This window comes from Rasamsonia emersonii (assembly GCF_000968595.1).
Source record: "Rasamsonia emersonii CBS 393.64 chromosome Unknown ctg1118621760002, whole genome shotgun sequence".
In the NCBI taxonomy this organism is placed as follows: Eukaryota; Fungi; Ascomycota; class Eurotiomycetes; order Eurotiales; family Trichocomaceae; genus Rasamsonia; species Rasamsonia emersonii.
In genome coordinates, this window is record NW_013563285.1 from 104,380 (window position 1) to 123,445 (window position 19,066).

Genomic DNA, 19,066 nt, shown 5'->3' on the forward strand with positions numbered 1-19,066 from the left:
AGCTATGGCCCGCTACACCATACCCGATCTTTGCTGGAGATGTTATTCTGGGGATCTGAAAGCTATATATGCATCTATGTGACAGACCAGGACCATGCCAGATCAGGTTACCTAATTAACCTCATCCCACCTCACACGCTATACATCATACACTGTATGTACTTAATGACAGCAACATTTGTTTGGATTGATTGGTTTGGATTGGTCTTGTCTGATTTTGAGTCCCCATGGCTTGGTACACCACCAACGTGCCTGCAGGAAAAGAAAGAAGCACGGCACGAATGAAACGAGAAATTTTCTTTCATATCTACCGATGCATTGATCAACATAGATAGATGAATAGAAGCGTAATCTCCTTTCTTCTTTTCGCTTCTTCTCGTCTCAACCTAGGCGCATTTACTCATATATAGATTATTCACCTGTTCTTCTCAGACGTGTTGTATACCAAGCGTAGTAAGTCATAGAGTACAAGGCATGGGCAGGAGTCGCATGCCATGTATGTTATGTATGTCATATCATGTCTTTCATCCAGGATGAGGACGGAAAGGGGACGGTTGTTTGCTGGAAGAAGGCCTGGGGGTGATATGCAGGAGTTTATTAATGAGTTCTTAACAAATATCAGATAATAATTCGCAGATACTTTGATCATGTCGCATTCCAATTCTGCTGTTTTCCTTTGCTTCCTCCAAAAAGATTGCTACAGGCAAATTTCTCCTGCAACGAAATGTACTCCTAACAGGAAAAGTGGACAGAGAGAGAGAGCTCAAAGTTCTTCCGCGACAACAATTCTTCACGGAACTTTTCAAATACTGGAAACGACTAAAGCAGATGACAACGTCATTCCAAGCCTAGTTTTCGTTTTCTTGCCCCTTAGGCTTTGGCTTCTGGCCGTATACAGCATAGCTATAATAAGTAAGCAAGTGAGTTTCTGTGCAACAGATTAGAAGGATTATCTATCTGCTCACAAATGATAAAATGAGTGAATCTTGGGATTCCTGGAATCATTCATTGCCTTCGCGACTAGGACAGTGACCTCGTCTTTAGACCATCCTGCATATCGGGTTAAGACAGCCATGGCAGAAGCTTCAAAACCAGTCTCCACCTGGAAGAGATTCCACAAGCCGATTTTTTTCTAGCTCATTACGTTAATTTCCATATTTATTTTTCTCCTTTATTTTCAGATATCATGCTTACCAAATGTTCATCCTTTGGCCAGATTCCCAGAGGCACCACATACTTCTGAACATGGATATTTTCGAAGCCTACCTCACGAAACCACCCCTCTAGCTTAGGGCCAGGATCTAATTCATATCCTGACCCTATGAATGCATTGCGGACAACATCATAGTATTGCTGGAGAGCGGTATCCTTGAGAGAGTCATCTTCAGAGTATAGCACAGCATCCCAGTCGTGGAATTCCACCCAGCCTCCAGGGACAGTGTTGTTATAGGCTTGCTGTATTAGCCTTTTATAGTTCTTCATAGAAGCTGCAAGGAATCGGGCATGGACAAAGTCAAAAGGCTGGTTATAAACCCAGTCCGCCTCGATGTCGTCGACAAGAAATTTCACGTTTGGAGGAACCCTAGGGATAATTAGCAATTGATTTTGTGATAAGAAGAAGACTTACTCCGTACATGGATGGCTGAATAGGACTGAGATCGACCCCAGTGACCTAGGCACATGAGGAATTTAGCACAATGCTTCCTTAGTCAGGTACCTGGTAATAGTCTCTGCCTACCTCCGCAGAAGGGAACTGTTCAGCTGTAGGATGGTTAATAGGAAGTCATACCTAGGTATATACTGCTGCTCGATCTTACCGAAATCAATGGCCCAGATTCCTGTTCCAGTGCCAAGGTCAATGGCTCGCTGAGGGGAATCGCCAATCGGGGCAAGAAAGAGCTTCCGATCCATGATGGTCAATGTCATTTCATGCAACATGTCGAGTCGTTCTGCCTCATCCTCATCATTGGGCAGGAGGTAAGCTTTATATTATCAGCAGGAGTAATTATCAATTCCTTCTGTATAATGAAACTTACCGCCATCACGGTATCCATGATATGTTCTGCCGTTCTCCTTTCGAAAATTGAGAACTGAGGAGGTCAGAGAGGCGCTGTAACCCGATCTGGTACGGATCAGTGTCCAGACATCCAGAAAGCATGCCGCCAGGAACAAGTTGCGTACAGTTCATCTCCGTAGGTCGAATCATTTTCAGTAACCTAGATAAAAGTCATTCCTTAATAGTGACCCACGATTGGGGAATCAGGGTACATTGTGCCTACCCTGTCATCAATTTCAATTGTAGGGTTCGCCTCCCCAATCATGATTACTAGGTTGCTTCTGCGCCGACAAAACAGGGGTGGTCGAAGGTGTCAGAATTCTGAGCAGAGAAGATGAAGGTCACTGGTAGGCAGATGGCCCACGGAGGGGAACATTCGCTTATGTAGAGAGAGATAATGGCTATCACATCGTTGGCATTGCCCACGTGAACCCTTTCGAAGGAATTCGAGCGCTGGGCCTGCTGTGGTGAGTGGCACACCGATGCAGAAGTAGTGGACAGGCTGACTCGTAAAGTGGAAGGATTCCAGGAAAGATGACAAGGGTTCGGTGTACATGGCCTATTACGGCAACTAACTTATGCAAGTGCGAGTCGAACATGGTTGTCGGTTGATTTTTCGGCCGCGGGCGAATTCTTGCTGTTCTGTGACTCGTAATTGAGGAGGATGACATTCGCAGAAATAGTCGCCCTGAGAGGAATGCTAACAGGCCATCACCTAGCCTAGCCCCTATCGGTACAAGAGATAGTACTGAAAAGATATAATAGATACCTAAAGATGACTAACTTTTGCTAGACATCTAATAGATCTTAATAACTTACTCTTATTTTATTGAAGAAAATAATTATAGATTTTATTGCTATGAATTCTTTTTTTAAATTCTTATCTAAATAATTCTTTTACTGAAAGAAGGCTTTAAGATTGTTTTTTAAGGGTATTACCGTACTAGGTAGATATAAAGTAATATTAGAGTCTAGATATAAACTAAGTGTAGCAACTAAATACCTAGGGGTGCCATTGACTAAAGGTGCTAAGCTTGATGGGAGAACCAAAAAAAAGGTCCTCCGGCTACGTACGGAGTACAAATTATGGACGATCCTTACACGTGATGGGAATGGATCGTCCATGTGACGAGGTTGGACCGTCCATACTCTGGTCCGTCAAGGTACGTCCTTGTACCGCGACACGACACTAAGTATAATCAATTAAAGATAGAATAGTACTAAGGTAAGCTAAGAGACATATATATAAAAAAAGTAGCTCCTAAAACGAATAAGTATAGGTAACAATACCAAAAAGAAAATAAGATAATCACCAAGTCACAATAAATCCTAGATCACTATATAGCTGTGTGACCATTACTATTATAAGACCACGATCATCTTATGGCTAATTGTGTAGGTGCAAATTGGCCTTAGTAGTCAAGAATAAGTAATCAGGAGGTATCTCATTTAAAGCCGATAGTATCAACACAATAGAGCGCCTAAGATGCATTGATAGTAGGGGGAGGATAAGTGTGAGGCCGCAGCAGAGAAGAGGCCAGAAATAGGAGCTCAGGGCGAGCAGGCATGAGCAGACAGGAGCAGTACGTGAGCTAGAGGGTTTTAGCAAGGGAGCAGAGCAGCGGGGACTCAGTCAGAAAGCGGCAATCGAGGAGATGCATTTTTGCATGACATTACCCTGGGTAGTTAGGTCATGTAGGAAAATAGCGGACAGCCTACAATGGGCGATTCATAAACGCCCGCACATCCCAGACGAATACTCGCTCGTCCCACCCCACACTGGCACACCATCCCTCCGCACCAAACAGACACCAGTCCACACCGGTGACGAACTCTGTATGGTGTCCCATCCGGCCGAGTTCCTCGCCCAGAATCGGACTCGGCCCCCCGCGCATCGGGTCAGCATCCCCCGGGGCATCTGACCGGTCGGTCCAGACGCGACACGTCATGTCGTAGCTAGCAGTGAGCAGGAGGTTCGACAGGTGCGGCGACCAGGCCAGCTTGCGGATCGCGTAGTCGTGGCCCGGCATCACCGACAACGGTCCCTGCTGCGGCGCGCGGATGTCAAACGTCCGCACAGTCCGGTCGACGCCCCCCGTGGCGACGACCGACGGCCGGTACTTGTTCCAGTCGTGCGTGAGACACTCAGACGGCGGAGCGGCAGCCGGCTGCGGCGCCATGCCCGGCTTCATCGGCACGAGCGTGGATGCAGGGCCGTGGATGGGGATCTGCACGGTGAGATGGTTCTTGGCGGAGGCAGGGGTGCGCAGGTCGTAGACGCGCACGTGGGAGTCGGACGTGACGCAGGAAAGGATGTCAGGAGAATGAGGAGAGAAAGCGGCCGAGTAGGTGCAGCTGTGCGTGGGCAAGGTGAGGAGGGATTCCGGCCGGCGCGGCGACCAGACCTTCACGGTACCGTCCCAACTGCTGGAGCAGAAGCGGTCTTTGGCGACCAGGTTCCAATGCACCGCGAAGACCTCGCGGTTGTGTTCGCGCCATGCCTGCACGGGGAACTCGTCGACCCCGCTGTCGAACAGTTTGATGCTGCCGTCGCCGGAGGCTACCAGGACCTGGTTCTCGTTGATTTCGGACCAGGAGAGATCATAGAGGGCATCTTGGGTGGTGTAGCTAGAAAGATTCGTCAGACATGCATGTACAAATAAAGGCGAAGAATATCTATCTGTCCTTCTGAGATATCGCTGCGGGGTAGTGGGGAAGACAGGACATACAATTTCAACGGGACAATGCCATTCGGCGTCAATTCCAGCACGTACAGACGGCCATTTCCCACGAGGCCAAAATTGGCCGACGCGGCGACGGCGAGGCGGTTGTCGAAGAAGGGCGAGTACTTGACGGCGGATCCGTTGAATCCCTCGGTGCGGAACTGGAGCATGGTGCCGAAGACGAGACGAAAATCAAGTGCGTGTACGGGGGAATTGTCAGGGAGGATGATAATGGTAACGATTCATGTCAAGTCATGTCATCATGTCCGGCATCCGCTGTCTTTGGCTCATCGTCTGCCTGGGAATGCTTTGCAGACGGCAATATTGAGGTTGATCGTGAGTGAACGTGATGCCGGCGTGACAGTGGCCGAGGTTGACTGGCGGGCTTACTCCGGAGGTTGTACCGCGGAACCATCAAACTTGCCTCTTAAAGCACACCGCTGGCGCGGCTCTACCAAAACCGGCAAGGTGGCCGAGTGGTCCAAGGCGCACGGTTCAGGTCGTTTGGCGAACTCCAGTCGATCTCCGTGTCTCGAAAGGGGCGTGGGTTCGAATCCCACCCTTGTCAATTGTCTTTTTGCTTTTTGCATATATATCTATTATTTTTTTTATGGCTGCATCCAGAGTAGATGCATTTTGAACTGAAAAAAAAAAGGGAGATGGTGTAAGAGTAGACAACACAGCTAGTCATGTCACATTGACATCATGTTGTCCAGGACATCACCTCCATCCGTAGATGACTATGAGCAGTTGTTGCTGGTGTCATAAACTTCGAGATAAATATATATACTAACGACTCGCCATGTCAGCTGCTTGGACCACCCCCGCAAATGATTTCCTCCACCGGCAGGTCTACCGCCTCGGCGAAGAACGAGGCCTCACAGCGCAGCCGCCAGGGCCTGATCGCGATTTTCTCACTCTGACTTGGGGTCCCATCGTCTACCGGACCACCTATGCTCCCGACTCTGACCGTCTCTTCCCGCTGTTCCTGCGGGCGTTGAACGACGAGGTCAGGAAAGGCCTGCCCATTCTCGACGGCACTCCGGAACAACGGGCCATGCTTGAGCGGACGTATGCGTCGAAGGTGTTCACCTCTTCCGTCCTTTACGCAGACGCCGATCAAGACACCATCCGAGAAGCCTTCCGGGATTGGAAGCTTTCCCTGTCCTTGCCGCGGATGAATCTGCCCGTGCGATTGAGGATGTGCTTGATGGTGGACGATGCGTGTCTGGCGGATTTCACCCGGGTTCTCGACACGTCGGCGTCTGCAGAAGACCAGTCGGACTTTTCGGGCTGTCGCATCATCGCCGTCGAGTCACTGTATCCGCAGGAGCTGAGTGACTTTTCACAAGAAACCGATTCGTCCTACCCTGGCTGGACAACGGTGACCCTTTCGTCTCTCATGGAGGTGTATGCTGGGCTTCAGGACCAGAGACTTTCAGCGTTTTATGAAGCTGGTCGAATATTCAAGGGAAGAGATGAGTCTTGACCTCCATGTCCAGGACGAGGTCAATGAACCACAGCGGAATAATCATCAGCTGCAACGACATCTGTCTTGACGATTCTCCGTCGCTGGCGAGCTGGATCACGCCAAGACAGCTCGTACATAGACCAGACTATCTCGACAGTCTGAATCGACAGTCCATATGCGGGTGTACTTCATAACGCTGACTGCTTAGCATTGCATCTGATGATATGGGTGACGATACTTACGTTAACCCATCACGGCAGCCCATCTTGGATTTCTCTGATTCAGCAGTGGCGGTCGAGATGGTCTCTAGGTCGTCATTGCTGCCCTCTGCGAACATGTAATTATGGACAGACCTCATGAATCTGGTCGCATTTCTTTTTTTTTGAACCTATTTGAAGATCCAGGTAGTCAAGGCACAACAGTCATGCCACTCATTAGCCTTAGTAAATAAATAAAGCATAGCAGAATCCGAAATCTGGATAGATGCAACAGTTTCGTTTCTCTTTTCGGGCTCGGATTCGCGGCGCCTTCCCAGAGAGGCAAGTACCCAAGCGAGAAAGAATGTCCGCTGTGAGCGAATCAGGGGACGCGAACTATAGGTAGGGATCTCCTGTTAGGGCTTACGCCAATCACTGATGATGACTTTTTACGTACCACCTATCCAAAAGCAGTCGATGAGATATTAGTTATAATTAAATCAAATCCAAAGGAGGCATATTAAGCCGTCGCTCTTTGAACGAATATATAAAGGTGATCTTCCTAGCTAGGAGTTGAACTTGATATCATATGATATTAGTGCCTGGCTTGATGATTCTTGGTATATTAGTGCTATCATCCATCACGAGATGGGGCAGATGTATCTTTAAAATAAGGCTTATATACATGGAGAGGAACGATTTATAGACAGCTTGAGAACAATGACAGAACCATACTCGACCAATGTTCCTTGTCCAAGCTTAATATTTTCATCATTACTAACATTAATAATTAATACTATTTTTTTTTTCACATTTCCTCACGATTTTTGTTTATTATTCCATATCGGCTCACCATCATCATCAAACTCCGCCCACTGAAAGAACGAACACCCCTTCTTCCCCGGCGCATATCCCGCATGACACATCCACATGTATCTCCCGCGGGTCTCCTTCTTGCGCTGCACGCACCGCAGCACCGTCGGCATCCCGCACCGACAGCGCGGCGTGTACCGCGGATGCAGCGACTCGCGGTACCACCGGTAGGTGATGTTAATGCGACGGTTGCCCGAGATCGGGTGCGGCGAGATGGTCTGCACCGGCGGAATCGAGTGCTTCCATTCCTCCTGCATCTCGGCGTGCATCACCAGGAGGGAGTTGTGCGGGAGGTGGATGGAGATTTGGCCCTGGGCGTCGGCTATCGAATCTTTCGTCTTGGTGGTGGGTTTCCTCTTCTTCTTCTTTACGGAGGAAGCTGGATTCGTCGAATGGGAGTCTGCTCGTTTCTCATCGTTATTGCTATCATAATCATTCTCGTCATCATCGTCGTCGTCATCATCATCAGCATCATTATCGTCACTATCACCATCTCTAGCAACCACTCTCCGCACTCGAAACTCGCGCGCCACGCCCAGACTCAAACTGCCAATGACCGCCCGGGGCCCGAGATAGGTGAGCTGGTCAGAATGGTAGCCCACGCTCTCGCTTGGCCCCGTGTAGCAGTTGACAAACGCGGCATTGGGCACCCACTCCTTCGGGGATTGGTACCGCAGCTTCTTGCCTCCGGGGTAATGCGTCTGGATGCGTTTCCGGATCTCCTCGTTGACGGCGCGCTGCACCTTCTCCGAGACGGCGCGCATCCGCGGCGTGAGCTGGCGGACGTCCTTCCGGTACGACCCGTTGTAGGCGTACTGCGAGGTCTGCTGCACCAGGTCTTCGGTGCTGGACACGTAGAGGCTGGCCGTGTGCGGGCTCTGGACCGTGTTCTCGAAGAGCTGAAAGGTGGGCCGCTGAAAGGTCTTGGACTCCTCGAGCAGCTCGACCAGGAGCGCGTCGGCCTCTTCGGGAGGGAGGAAATTGTGGATGATGGTGCAGGGCGTGTGTCGGGCAATATCCTCCGGGGCGTAGAGATACAGCGTCTTGCCCTTCTTCGTCAGCGATTTTGACGTCTCAGCGCTCGTGATGCTCTTGGACGATGACATCGGAAAAGACGACAATAATGATGTCTGAATGCCAGGCGTTGCAGCAGTTGAATTAGTCTTGGCCAATGGTTTCTTTTCCTTCCGTGGTGACGACGCTGCTTCCAACGCAGCAGACGCCGCTGTCACGCACCCATCATACGCGACCAAAACATCCAACAGGTCTGCTTCGTTCATGTCCGGGAATAGCGACAGCAGTCGGGCAAGTTTCACGTCTGTATCATCATCTTCTTCTTCTTCAAATTTGTTTTCCTCTGGTCTCCCATTCTCCTCCTCACAGGATACAACAGATCTATTTTCATCCGTGCTGCTCGTCTGTGGGAGCTTCTGCTGCTGCTGCTGCTGCTCTTTCATAGAGGCACATGTAATAGTATTCCCGTCGACATTTGTTGATTCCGGCCCCGAATAAGACTCAAAAAAGAGCCTTCGGCGTTTCCGGGGAACAACAGACTCATCCATATTGGCGTTTCTTTCCTTCTGGGAACCATTTCTGATTATATTTACTTATTTTTATTTCTCCGTGCATGTTGCACGGGAGGAGAAGTATGAAGCTCCAAATCCAATGGCGACAACGCGATATCATCAGTTGCACGTGACATATGATCAAATTGACCAATCAGAATCAACATCTCATTGAGACATACCTAGGCACATGTACTTCTTGGGCACTAGATATGTACGTAAAAATTAGGTCATATCTCCTATGGTACGCCAGTTTTGACAGAGTATTTACTAGTCGAAATAAGATTTGCTAAGAAGTTCAGATTGACGTCTCCATGCCTACATAGATTCAATAACAAAGCTGGAAACCATCCAAGATACCTAGCATCTCTATGTGACCATTGGCATTCTTGATCATTTAATGGTAGGCAGGATGAAGGCTAGTTACAGTATTCAGGCGACTTGAGGGCCTTGAATCCCCCGGCAGCGCCCGCCCATGCAGACAGTTCCAACCGGCAGCAATGAATGACTGTACTGCAGAGATGCATTTAGGATCACACCCTCTGTGCCCAGCATCCTCTGCAACTGGTACATTAAGTCCTCAACCATTCCACCATCTGAAGCATCCGTGATTTGGCTTCCATCATCCAGCTCGAGCTCATCCGGCATCCTCACTTGAACCGACAATGCCCACTTCTCACCTGGACGGAGCCTAGACCGATAAGTTGTTCCGGTCACAGACTCGATGCAACACCCCATACCAGGCGCGAGCTCCAATACCAAATCCCTCACGACACCCGGCGCTAGTCCTGTGCGAAGCTGCGTCATGGCGCGGAGTATTTTGTTCATCAGAACAGCATTCTCATTTTCCGGAAGGATCGCTTTCATATCAGGATATTTATCAGGATATATGTGCCATCCGCAAGGGCCCGGACCACCTAGGTCAATATGAGGATCAAGAGAGATGGTGTGAAACCCGACGCCCGCGTGGATTTTGGGAACTAGAGCTCCCCGACGATCCGCAGTGATAAGGAAGATATGGGACAAAGCATCTTTCGGATGTCCTTGTGCAAGCATATCTGACGCTCGAAGAATCGCTCTCTGAAGCCCACAGCGATTCCATATGCCATACGCATGATCTGGGAGTTTCTCCAAGACCTTTTTCACGCCCCTTAAAGGGTACCAATCTAGTGGCAGCAGAACTCGTAAGCCCCCTTCTTCGCTGTTGTCGACGCAGACAATAGCAAATTGGTCGCATTTGACCATTTCTGAAGCCAATAAGTAGGCTGCGTTTGCGACGTATTGCAACATCGATATCGGCGAATCCTCCCTGATGATAAAGTTAGTCAACACAATCAAAACAGGGTGGGACAACTAACATGATGTCAAGAATGATGACAATGTCCAGGGGTTCTAGAGACTCGGGAAGCATTCCTCCCTCCATGTCGACATCTGCTGTAATCTCGATATCGACCCAGGTCAGAGACTTTTCATCGTTGACCTCGCATCTCACCGGCCACAGTTCCATTTGCACTCCAGTTATCGGAGCCGAATTGGGAAGTCTCAACGATTGGCCCACGTTCGAAGAAGTCTGGCTGCCTAATCGGGGAGTGGGAGTTGATTTTGGAGTTAGAGGATAAGAAGTGGCTCTTCTGCCAGGGTTGTCGCCTAGGCTTTGGCTTCTAGATCTGGGGTCAAAGGCTCGAAAGAATTTGGATATGATGCGCTGTCTGCGTTCAAGCTTGTCTTCATTCGCATGAGATGTGTCTTTGTGAATTGCAAACTAAAACATGCTGAGCGATTAGTCCATGAAATCACGTCATATGATAGGTAGCATACCGGAGCGGATGGTCGATGAACGCGGCTTGTTTCCTTTGTTCCTGCGCGTGAGCCACCAACACTGGCGCTACGGATCTTGCGAACCTCCAAGCGTTCACAACCAGCATCCATGGGTGGCGTTATCGCTGTGGATGTAGAGCTATTGGAGGCATTTCTAGAGTTGGTTTTCATTGACGAACTTCTGCTGGGAACCGGAGGCGGAAATCTGGGATTGGTGTCGACAGCTGTCACAAAAGGCGAGATCGAGCTCTTGCAAATACGAAGCGGTTCTGGGCGCTCAGCCATCACTGTACTAGACTGATGATAAAAGCAAGCGATGCAAGGCCTAGCTAGCTAGACATGCTCCCTCCCCTGGACCGGGTCCTGATACTCGAGGTCGTTCTCTGTACAATCAGTGCCTTTGGTAGACGTCGAGGTGCGTGGAGGGTCAGAACGACTTTTCTGATGGTTGCTATTCTCTGATCTCTTCCAGAACCGAAAGTTGCAGTGTCTGGAACTCCAGAATTCAGAGCAGGCCACAGCAATAGCAAGGATACAGATGAGAACAACGATGGGCACGATAACCAAGGACAGAATAAGGACTGTAGTTTTAAGATCGAATGAATTCAAGGACATATCGATGAGTTGGCGGAGAATGTCCAACGTGAAAATCGTGAATCACAACAGACAAAGAAGTGAATCGGATGCAGTCCTGGCTGGACAAGATTCACGACGACTTCTGAAGAATGGATGGGCTGTCACTACTGCCAAGGAATGAATTCAACGACGCGAGGAAATAAAGAAGGCAACCGCCTCGGAGGCAGTCACTCGCTCACTTGCCGCATAGGGAAGGTGCACCAGTTGAAAAACTGCACTATTTAACAAAGTCCTCTAGCCATGGAAATATATGCTGTCATAACCCAGTCTAATACACAAGGTATATACGGCAAAACTGTAGGGGGTATAACGAACAGCAATGCAAAAGAGACGAATAAAAAAGGTAAACATTTCCTATCACTCTTGAACCTTCTCTGTTGGACGAATAATCCTCTCCTTCACACTCTGTAAACTAGCCTCATCCATATCGAGAAAACGTATCTAGAGAAAGACAGCCATCAGCAGATATTGCCTACAAATTAGATGCAGTTAAATACACTTACAGAGTCGTCTCCACCGCGAGCGTTCCCGAATAGAATGGCATCCGACTGACTGGCCTCGATGCAGCTTTGCACTCTCTTGGCCCAGACGCCTTCCCAATTCCATTCGCCTGGTGGACGCGCCTGCGGGGTTCCCTTTTTCGCGCTGCCGTCCGGTGTATCTGTCCCTTTTGACTCGCGTTTCAACCCCTTCACAGTTCTTCTGTGTGCTCTCCATGCATGCCACGCCCCCTGGTTCCCAGCCGCCTCGAGGGGAAGGGAATCTAGGATGGTCTCGTCATCAAATGTGGACCGAATATAGTTCAACAACTCCACTACCGTGACGGTCTTCTGGGTTTCCTGGTAGGGAGCCGCGGCAGGAGCAGGTGATATGCGGGAAGGGGTATCTTTTTGAGTGTTGTCCGATGCTCCTCGTGATGGCGACGTGACATTGGCATCATCTCCTGGTTTCTTCTTCGGCGTAGACGGCGCGGCTGGGTCATTCTGCGGATTGTCTCCAGTGTTGTCACCCTCCCCAGCTGGCTTGCTCCCGGCATCCGGCGACTCTGCTCCCGCTGAATCTGCTTTCGCCTCGCCAGAGGCACTTCCACTCACATTTCTTGACGTGGCTACCGAGTTCGCAGCCGTCCTTTGTGCCCGGCCGAACCAGTGCGGGAAACCATGTCGAAGGCTGAATCCGCCTGGCGGTAACCTCTCCTCATCAGTCGCGCTGACTGGATCTTCGTTCGAGGACCCAGTGGTAAAAATGTAGGTCGTCAGCGGAACAATGAGCGGGTGGAATATATCGGTCGTGAAAGTGACGAGCGGTGGGAGATCAGGGTAATTGTGAGGGAAGCGGATATGAAAGCGAAGGATGGCAGAGGCATAGGGGCCTATAAAGAGACTCCATTAGCTTTGGGCAATAAACAAAAGATAGCAAAGCAAAAATTCAACCTACCACTCCTCACGAACAACACTCCACTCCAGAAAGTAGGATCTCCAGGACTATTGATGCTCACGTAGACTCCTGGCGGGGGAGCATGTTTCAGACTCGCACTGTGGTCATCAGCGCCAATTCCGAGTCACTTCCATGACAACAGTATTTTTTCAACTCACAATTCCAACAGGAGTTGGTGCCTGCGTAAGGAAGGGAGATTGGGAAGTTTGTGGGACGACATGATCCGCGGAGAGCTTACTGAGGAGGTTCTTGGAAGCAGGAAGCTATTAATTATCGCTATTGGGCTCGGAGGCGGACCCGCATCGCGGTCGGTACGCTAACTCCGTATTCGCTGTACGGAGACATCCCACGATCTGATGCGACCCACATATGAAGGTATCTTTCTTTACATGCGTCAAATCGTGTCACATAACCAATTGCATGATAACAAAAAGTACTACCGAAATAGACCAAGAAGAAAGACCAAAGGATACGGAGTATGTATAACTGCCGAAATCAACAATATCGACAAGGAAAATTACCGAAAGAAAATGTATGTACATACCTAGGAAGCCTGGCGCTGCAACTCCGTATTAGGACGACTCGACCCTAGAATGACCATGCCCTCAGACACACCCTCATAGACTCCACCAGCGATACCCTCGATCCACCACGCCGTAAAGCTGGAGACGGCGGCGCCCACCCTGCCTTCGCTGAGCCTCACGAGGGCCGAACCGAAACTGGCACCGCCTTTCCCCAGACTGTCGGCCGTTTCCAGGACCGCCGCGACAAGCCGCTCCGTGATGCGATGATGCCTTTCATATAGATACACGTTGTGCAGGAACGTCTTCACGTAGGGAATGAGCAGCTGCGCCAGGAGGAAGCCGTAGATAATGATGGTAGCCAGGATGCGGTGGAGATACGACGGCTGGTCCTGCCCTGGGAATCGTCCCGGTTTGCCTGGCTGGCTGCGACTATCTGCCTCGGGAAGGGTAGACTTCACGGGTTCTGGAAGACGATTCTGGATACAGCGAACCTCGTCACTGGTCAAATCTTCAGGTAGCGCCTCCAGGAGATAGAGAAGACCATTTATGTACAGCGTTCGCACGAGACGGCTGTCGGAGTTGGGCTGCTGGGCTTCAAAGCCGGCATTGCGGAGGAGATTGAAGGCTGTCATGTCATTACTCCGGTTAGCTGTTTTTTTGACGGACAGCACAAAGCTCTAGGATGAGACATGCCTGGAGCAACGCGATTCCACCTCAGTCCGGAATCTGTCTCGTAATTCGAAGCAGTCGAACGGTCCACCTCAGGCGTTGAGATCCCGGAGGGATTTCCGGACGACGAGCTGGCCAGCGACTCTTGACTGTCTGCTGTCATTGGATGTGAAGGATCGCCCATCAATTCGCCCTTCGCATCATAGCATTCTAACTGAGGTTCGGAGGCGGAAACAAATCCGCGATGCGAATCTCGAGTTGAGGAGGAGCTGTGCAGTTCCTGCGACGAAATGATCGACCGACGAAGAGAGCACAGACGCGGTATTCGTTGTTGCAGAGAGGCCGGGAGCATCGTGTACAGTGAAGAGAGTTCAGTAGGGTGGAGGGTAGTCCGTTCAAAAACCGTCCATTGGGCCATGGTGACCTCGAAATTGGAGGAATGCACAAGCCAGCCGATCCAGCTTCATAAATACATGAATTGCAGTAACAAAATATGTACAAGGCTGTAAAAGGAAAGGAAAAATACAAAGAAATAAGGCAATTATAATTGCAATTGCGAGTTATCGCAGCCGGTGGCGGCTTAAATGGCTTTCACATGTCAATTCACCTTTGGGTGGAATGCCCCACCAAGCGTTGATAAGATGCACATGCACGTGCAGGGCATGACATGTATCTTTAACAGTACAGAGAAAACTGTTAAATCAGGTAATTTGTGCGATATCCAGCCATGCGGCGCTATTATTGACCGAAGGCCAACAGGGTTGATGCCTACCAGTGGGGTATACATGGCACGGCCCAGGTCTGGCACAAGACACGCCCTATCGTTGATCACTGGACCAATGATATCAGATAAAAGGAACTGGTCAACAAGCAAAGGGCGTGTACATGGGCTACAAGCTTGTTTGTTTGGGATAAATAACTCAGTTCATCTTCCAGATCACTCCATGCACAATATATTCCAAAGTAAATCCAACATATCCACAGATATATCTTGTTCTCCTTGTCCATACAGCCATCCCATCTACTTGTCGCATTACGTTATTCATCCACACTGCCTTTTGTCAAAAATCACTACCGTATTATAGATGGCGTAAAGAATACAAATGTCAAGTCATATCTCAAGCGACTCGCTATCCGATCACCCGTGGAAGCTCGACGCACCAAAATACGACGGATCAACGAACTGCTGTTGCGGGCCAGGATCATTAACGTCGGCGCCTGGGATCGAGATCGGCTTAGACCCCGGACCAGAGGTAGCAAGCATCGTATTAGAGAAAACATCTCCCCCCCGGGCTGTTGTGGTTGTCGCATAAGGATGATCGCCTGTCAACCCCTGGGTATCAAAATTTCCACCCAGACCCTCCACCGTGTCAGGAATTTCACCGTACTGATCGTTCAGTTGCTCCAGGAATTCGGGATCAAAGCTCATCTGCGTGAGAGCAATCTGCGTCAGAGGATCTACTGTTACAGGCGCGCTGTTCGGAGCCGATGACGATAATACCCCAGCTGAAAAGCTACCACTCCAACCAGCGGATACTCCAGAAACAGGGCCAGCAGACGACACCCCGGCACTACCCACAAAACTGCCAGCCAGGCTTGCTGGCATACTCGGGGCGGCGGTGTGGAATCCGGCCGGGCTGAAGATCGAGCCCGAAAACTCTGGACCAGACAACCCAGGGCTCTCGAGGCCGGTGTTACTGGGCCACGAGTTACGGAGAGATCCTGGCATAGGGTTTGTCTCTATGGGCGGTTGTTGCAAGCTACCCGCGGCTGCATACAGCTGCTGCATCCCTGGGTTGGCCAATTGGTTGTGATCCGATCCAGGAATCGGTTCAAGTCCGCAATCCCGCTTTAAGTTGCTCAGCCAGATGGGATTATCTGCACTCGTCTGATTCCATGGATCATCCGTTCCATAGATGATCTGGCGAGCTTCGTACTGGATATCTGTATCCGTGGGTATGGTCCCGGCTTCGACCTGACGCCGAATATAAGCCTTCAATTCGCGTTCAAGGCGTTGGTAGCAGTTCGTATTCTGTGAAACGGGCTGGTGGACTGACGAACGGTTCGACTGATTTCCAGACCTCCCTCCCGAACCGGGCAGATTCGAGGCGGAGGCCTTGTACGGATCCATCGAAGCCCGCTCCTGTGCGATAAGATATGGTGGGATCGCGTTCTCGACGAGACGCTGGACACATGGTTCGAAGCCCCAGTCGCCTTGCCATTGCGCCATGTCCGCTCCATTTTTGAAATGGGCGGCCAGATGATCGACCCGGTCCTTCCACGTGGTGAAAGTCGCGTTGCAGAAGCCACACCGAGATTTGATCTCGGTGGTGGTACTTCGCCAATTCTCCATCCATGGATCAAATTTCACATTGTGCATCAGACGCAGATGTTGATTCAGATGATCTTTGCGATAAAAGGTCCGTTCCTGGACTGTCTTCTCCTGGCAGGAGGAGAAATTATGTGATTCCAGATGCTCGAAATCGGGATTCGGCGCGCGACAGAAAACGCAGAGCTTCTTCTTGTCACTCGTGGTCACAATCCCCCCTTGGGGAGCACAGGTCCATTTTTCTAGAGCCAGGTGCAGTGACTTTTCATGGCGCTGCCAATCATACTTGGCCGGGAACGAGTCCGTGCAGAATGTGCACTGGAAGATCCGAGCCCCTCGAGTCTTTTGTCGATCCAGGATCGGGGTGGGAGCTGCCGGCTTGCGGCGACGGCGGCGTTCCTTTCGATCCATCGAACCGAACGAATTCAGGGAAGAACGATGGGAGAAGGCCGACGCAAAGGAGAGGTCCGAGATGGACGACCGGTTTTCGGTGTCCAAGCTGCTGACCGACGGGGCATGAAACATGGAGCTGTAGCTGGAGTCATTGCTCGAGCCCGTCTTCCGGGACAGCGAGCGCCCATGTCCAAACTGGGACGGACGTTGCTGCTGGTTCTGCTGTTTCTCCGGAGGCTGGAATGGTGGGTTGGCCATGGCGCGAATAATGGCACTGGTCGAGGCGGCTTCGTGTTCTGGGGGAGAGTGTTTCCAACGTTCAAGGGGTGTCATTGACGAGAGATCAAGGCCTCCAGAAGACGATGATGATCGTCCTGGGACATCAAGACCGCCCGCGACAGGCGGGCTGCTGCTCCTTGGAGAGGGCCGGACCTTCCCGCGACGGCGAGCATTCGCAAGCCAATTGGAGATCTGGCTTCGCTTCAGGCCCGTTTTCTCTTTCAGCTCGTCTTTCTCTTGCTCGGTGGGATACGGGTGTTGGTAATGTTCGGAGAGCCAGTTCTTCAGAATGCGAACGGCCTCCCGCGGAAATCGAGCACCACTCTTCCTGGAGCGTCCGTCCAGGTCGTCGCCAAGGGATTTGAGGGCCCTTTTGCCGTTGGGACCGCCGGTGGGAATGTCGACGTCTTCACTCACGGGATGTAGGGTAGCCAGATACTTGCCCGGCTCCCTGGCATGGGTGAAGCTGCACTCGCGATACAGAGAGATACAGCAGGTGCAGCCGTTGTTCAGCACACCTCGCTGGATGATAAAGCAGTCCAGGCCCATCCGCTCGCAAAAGTCGCAGGGCTCCTTGGCACGGAACATGGGGTAATCACCGCCAGCATCGGGCTCCGGGACGGCGGAATCATCCCCAGTTTGCGTTGGGGGCTCCGGGTCGGCGAAGTCATTGGAGTCGGCAGGTGCGGCATCCCTGTGCAGCTCAAAGGTTTTGTCGTGGAAGAGCGACTCGTACCTCTCGGTGGCATCGGCCTCGTCCACTTCCAGGTAATCCGACGCCACGTCGTCCTCTCGGGCATTGGAGGCAAACGACGCCTCGTCAAAGTCGAAGTACTCCATAGTTTGATTACAGGAACAGAAACGACAGAGATCCCTACCCGAGGCTGTGTTGTTTCAGCTGCGGACAAGAATCATCCACGGAGATATCACCCCGGGCGGGACCCCGAACGATTGGGTGGCCCTAGCTGAAAGAGACGATGACAAAGACTGGAAATTGTAGACAAATGAAGGTCAGAATAATCAGTGGTAATGACAATTAACAGGAGCTGGCAATTATGATGTCGATGGCTATGAGACAGTTCACGGGGAGAACAAGCTTGAACGATCTCGCGGGGTGGACGAGCCAGCGAGCCGGAGAGGACAAAAATGGAAGGAATATGAGCGCGCCGGCCAGCAAGACAGCAGCGTCCGAACGTCATGACATCGTGTCAGTCAGATCAGGAGCGGTGAGGACAGAGATCAGCTGGAACTCGAGGTCTTTTCTTTGCTCGGGTTCCCAGCCAGATCATGGGGCAGTTCAGGGAAATGAATGCAGAGGGCCTGGGGTCTGCTCGAGTCATCGCGAGCCATGGATGGCGATCAGCTTGCAGCTCTGTCGTCGACTAGCTGCACGCCCTGTGACAAGCGCCATGCTGAGTCCGGTAAGATGGCGGATTTTCCCCGCCATCGCGTGCATTGGCAGGCGCGACTAGACTCGCCGTCCGTGCATGGCGGATGACTAACGTAGATGACAAATAATAAAATCAACCGCATTGCACGAATCGTCCTCCGACATCGCAAGATCATGCAAAGCATATCCATTCCAGGTAATGTCAAGACTGAGATCTAACGGTAGAGTATATCCCACCTTGATCCCTGCCTGGTGCTTCTGTCTCCAACTACGCAGCTGACTCCGACATAGCCAGCCAGCCCTACTCAGTCAGACTTCCAGCCTAGAGATAAATATCCTCCGTACAATGTCCGTTTCTTCCTACTCGTAGAAACCAGCCACATCGAACTTTATCACAGCATCTGACTCAGATTTCTTGGCGGTTGTTCTTCCTCCGCCGGTCCACCACCACCGGGGGTTTTCCAGAATGAAATTCAATGAATGAGTCAGTCTGGAATGAAATATCTATTATTAGGTACGGTTTCTACCTAGGTTATTGAGCTGACCATTCATTCATTCATTCGACTGACTGCATTGCTAATCAACCAATCTTAATGATCAAGTTAATTATTTAATCAGGATAAGAGAAAGAAAAATTGGAAAGGATCGAAAGAAAAAAAAAAGGACGGTTGACAAAAACATATAAAAGGCACAGTGGAAGTCGTCA

The 19,066-nt window shown here is 50.6% G+C and overlaps 7 protein-coding genes across 7 annotated transcripts; 1 reads left to right on the top strand and 6 right to left on the bottom strand.

Annotated features, from left to right (window-relative positions):
- Positions 1-848: 848 nt before the first annotated feature.
- T310_1754 (uncharacterized protein) lies at positions 849-2,321 on the bottom strand (the record flags this gene model as incomplete). Its single annotated transcript, XM_013475373.1, has 9 exons — positions 849-903; positions 966-1,102; positions 1,195-1,582; positions 1,635-1,672; positions 1,739-1,761; positions 1,818-1,982; positions 2,037-2,122; positions 2,182-2,216; positions 2,280-2,321. The coding sequence occupies 9 exons, from the start codon at positions 2,319-2,321 to the stop codon at positions 849-851; spliced, it is 969 nt and encodes a 322-aa protein (XP_013330827.1).
- A 1,450-nt stretch (positions 2,322-3,771) lies between these two features.
- T310_1755 (Peroxisome biosynthesis protein (Peroxine-7)) lies at positions 3,772-4,949 on the bottom strand (the record flags this gene model as incomplete). The annotated part of the gene is made up of 2 exons (XM_013475374.1): positions 3,772-4,684; positions 4,786-4,949. 2 exons carry the CDS (start codon positions 4,947-4,949, stop codon positions 3,772-3,774), a joined length of 1,077 nt encoding a protein of 358 aa, XP_013330828.1.
- Positions 4,950-5,581: 632 nt separating this feature from the next.
- T310_1756 (uncharacterized protein) lies at positions 5,582-6,591 on the top strand (the record flags this gene model as incomplete). The annotated part of the gene is made up of 2 exons (XM_013475375.1): positions 5,582-6,189; positions 6,459-6,591. The coding sequence occupies 2 exons, from the start codon at positions 5,582-5,584 to the stop codon at positions 6,589-6,591; spliced, it is 741 nt and encodes a 246-aa protein (XP_013330829.1).
- A 674-nt stretch (positions 6,592-7,265) lies between these two features.
- T310_1757 (CUE domain protein) lies at positions 7,266-8,882 on the bottom strand (the record flags this gene model as incomplete). Its single annotated transcript, XM_013475376.1, has 1 exon — positions 7,266-8,882. One exon carries the CDS (start codon positions 8,880-8,882, stop codon positions 7,266-7,268), a length of 1,617 nt encoding a protein of 538 aa, XP_013330830.1.
- A 435-nt stretch (positions 8,883-9,317) lies between these two features.
- T310_1758 (uncharacterized protein) lies at positions 9,318-10,814 on the bottom strand (the record flags this gene model as incomplete). The annotated part of the gene is made up of 3 exons (XM_013475377.1): positions 9,318-10,194; positions 10,244-10,647; positions 10,704-10,814. 3 exons carry the CDS (start codon positions 10,812-10,814, stop codon positions 9,318-9,320), a joined length of 1,392 nt encoding a protein of 463 aa, XP_013330831.1.
- An 882-nt stretch (positions 10,815-11,696) lies between these two features.
- Positions 11,697-14,387, bottom strand: T310_1759 (uncharacterized protein; the record flags this gene model as incomplete). The annotated part of the gene is made up of 8 exons (XM_013475378.1): positions 11,697-11,780; positions 11,843-12,711; positions 12,838-12,874; positions 12,935-13,039; positions 13,074-13,159; positions 13,321-13,335; positions 13,392-13,925; positions 13,967-14,387. 8 exons carry the CDS (start codon positions 14,385-14,387, stop codon positions 11,697-11,699), a joined length of 2,151 nt encoding a protein of 716 aa, XP_013330832.1.
- A 720-nt stretch (positions 14,388-15,107) lies between these two features.
- On the bottom strand, positions 15,108-17,810 carry T310_1760 (Homeobox and C2H2 transcription factor; the record flags this gene model as incomplete). The annotated part of the gene is made up of 1 exon (XM_013475379.1): positions 15,108-17,810. One exon carries the CDS (start codon positions 17,808-17,810, stop codon positions 15,108-15,110), a length of 2,703 nt encoding a protein of 900 aa, XP_013330833.1.
- Between the last annotated feature and the right edge of the window lie 1,256 nt (positions 17,811-19,066).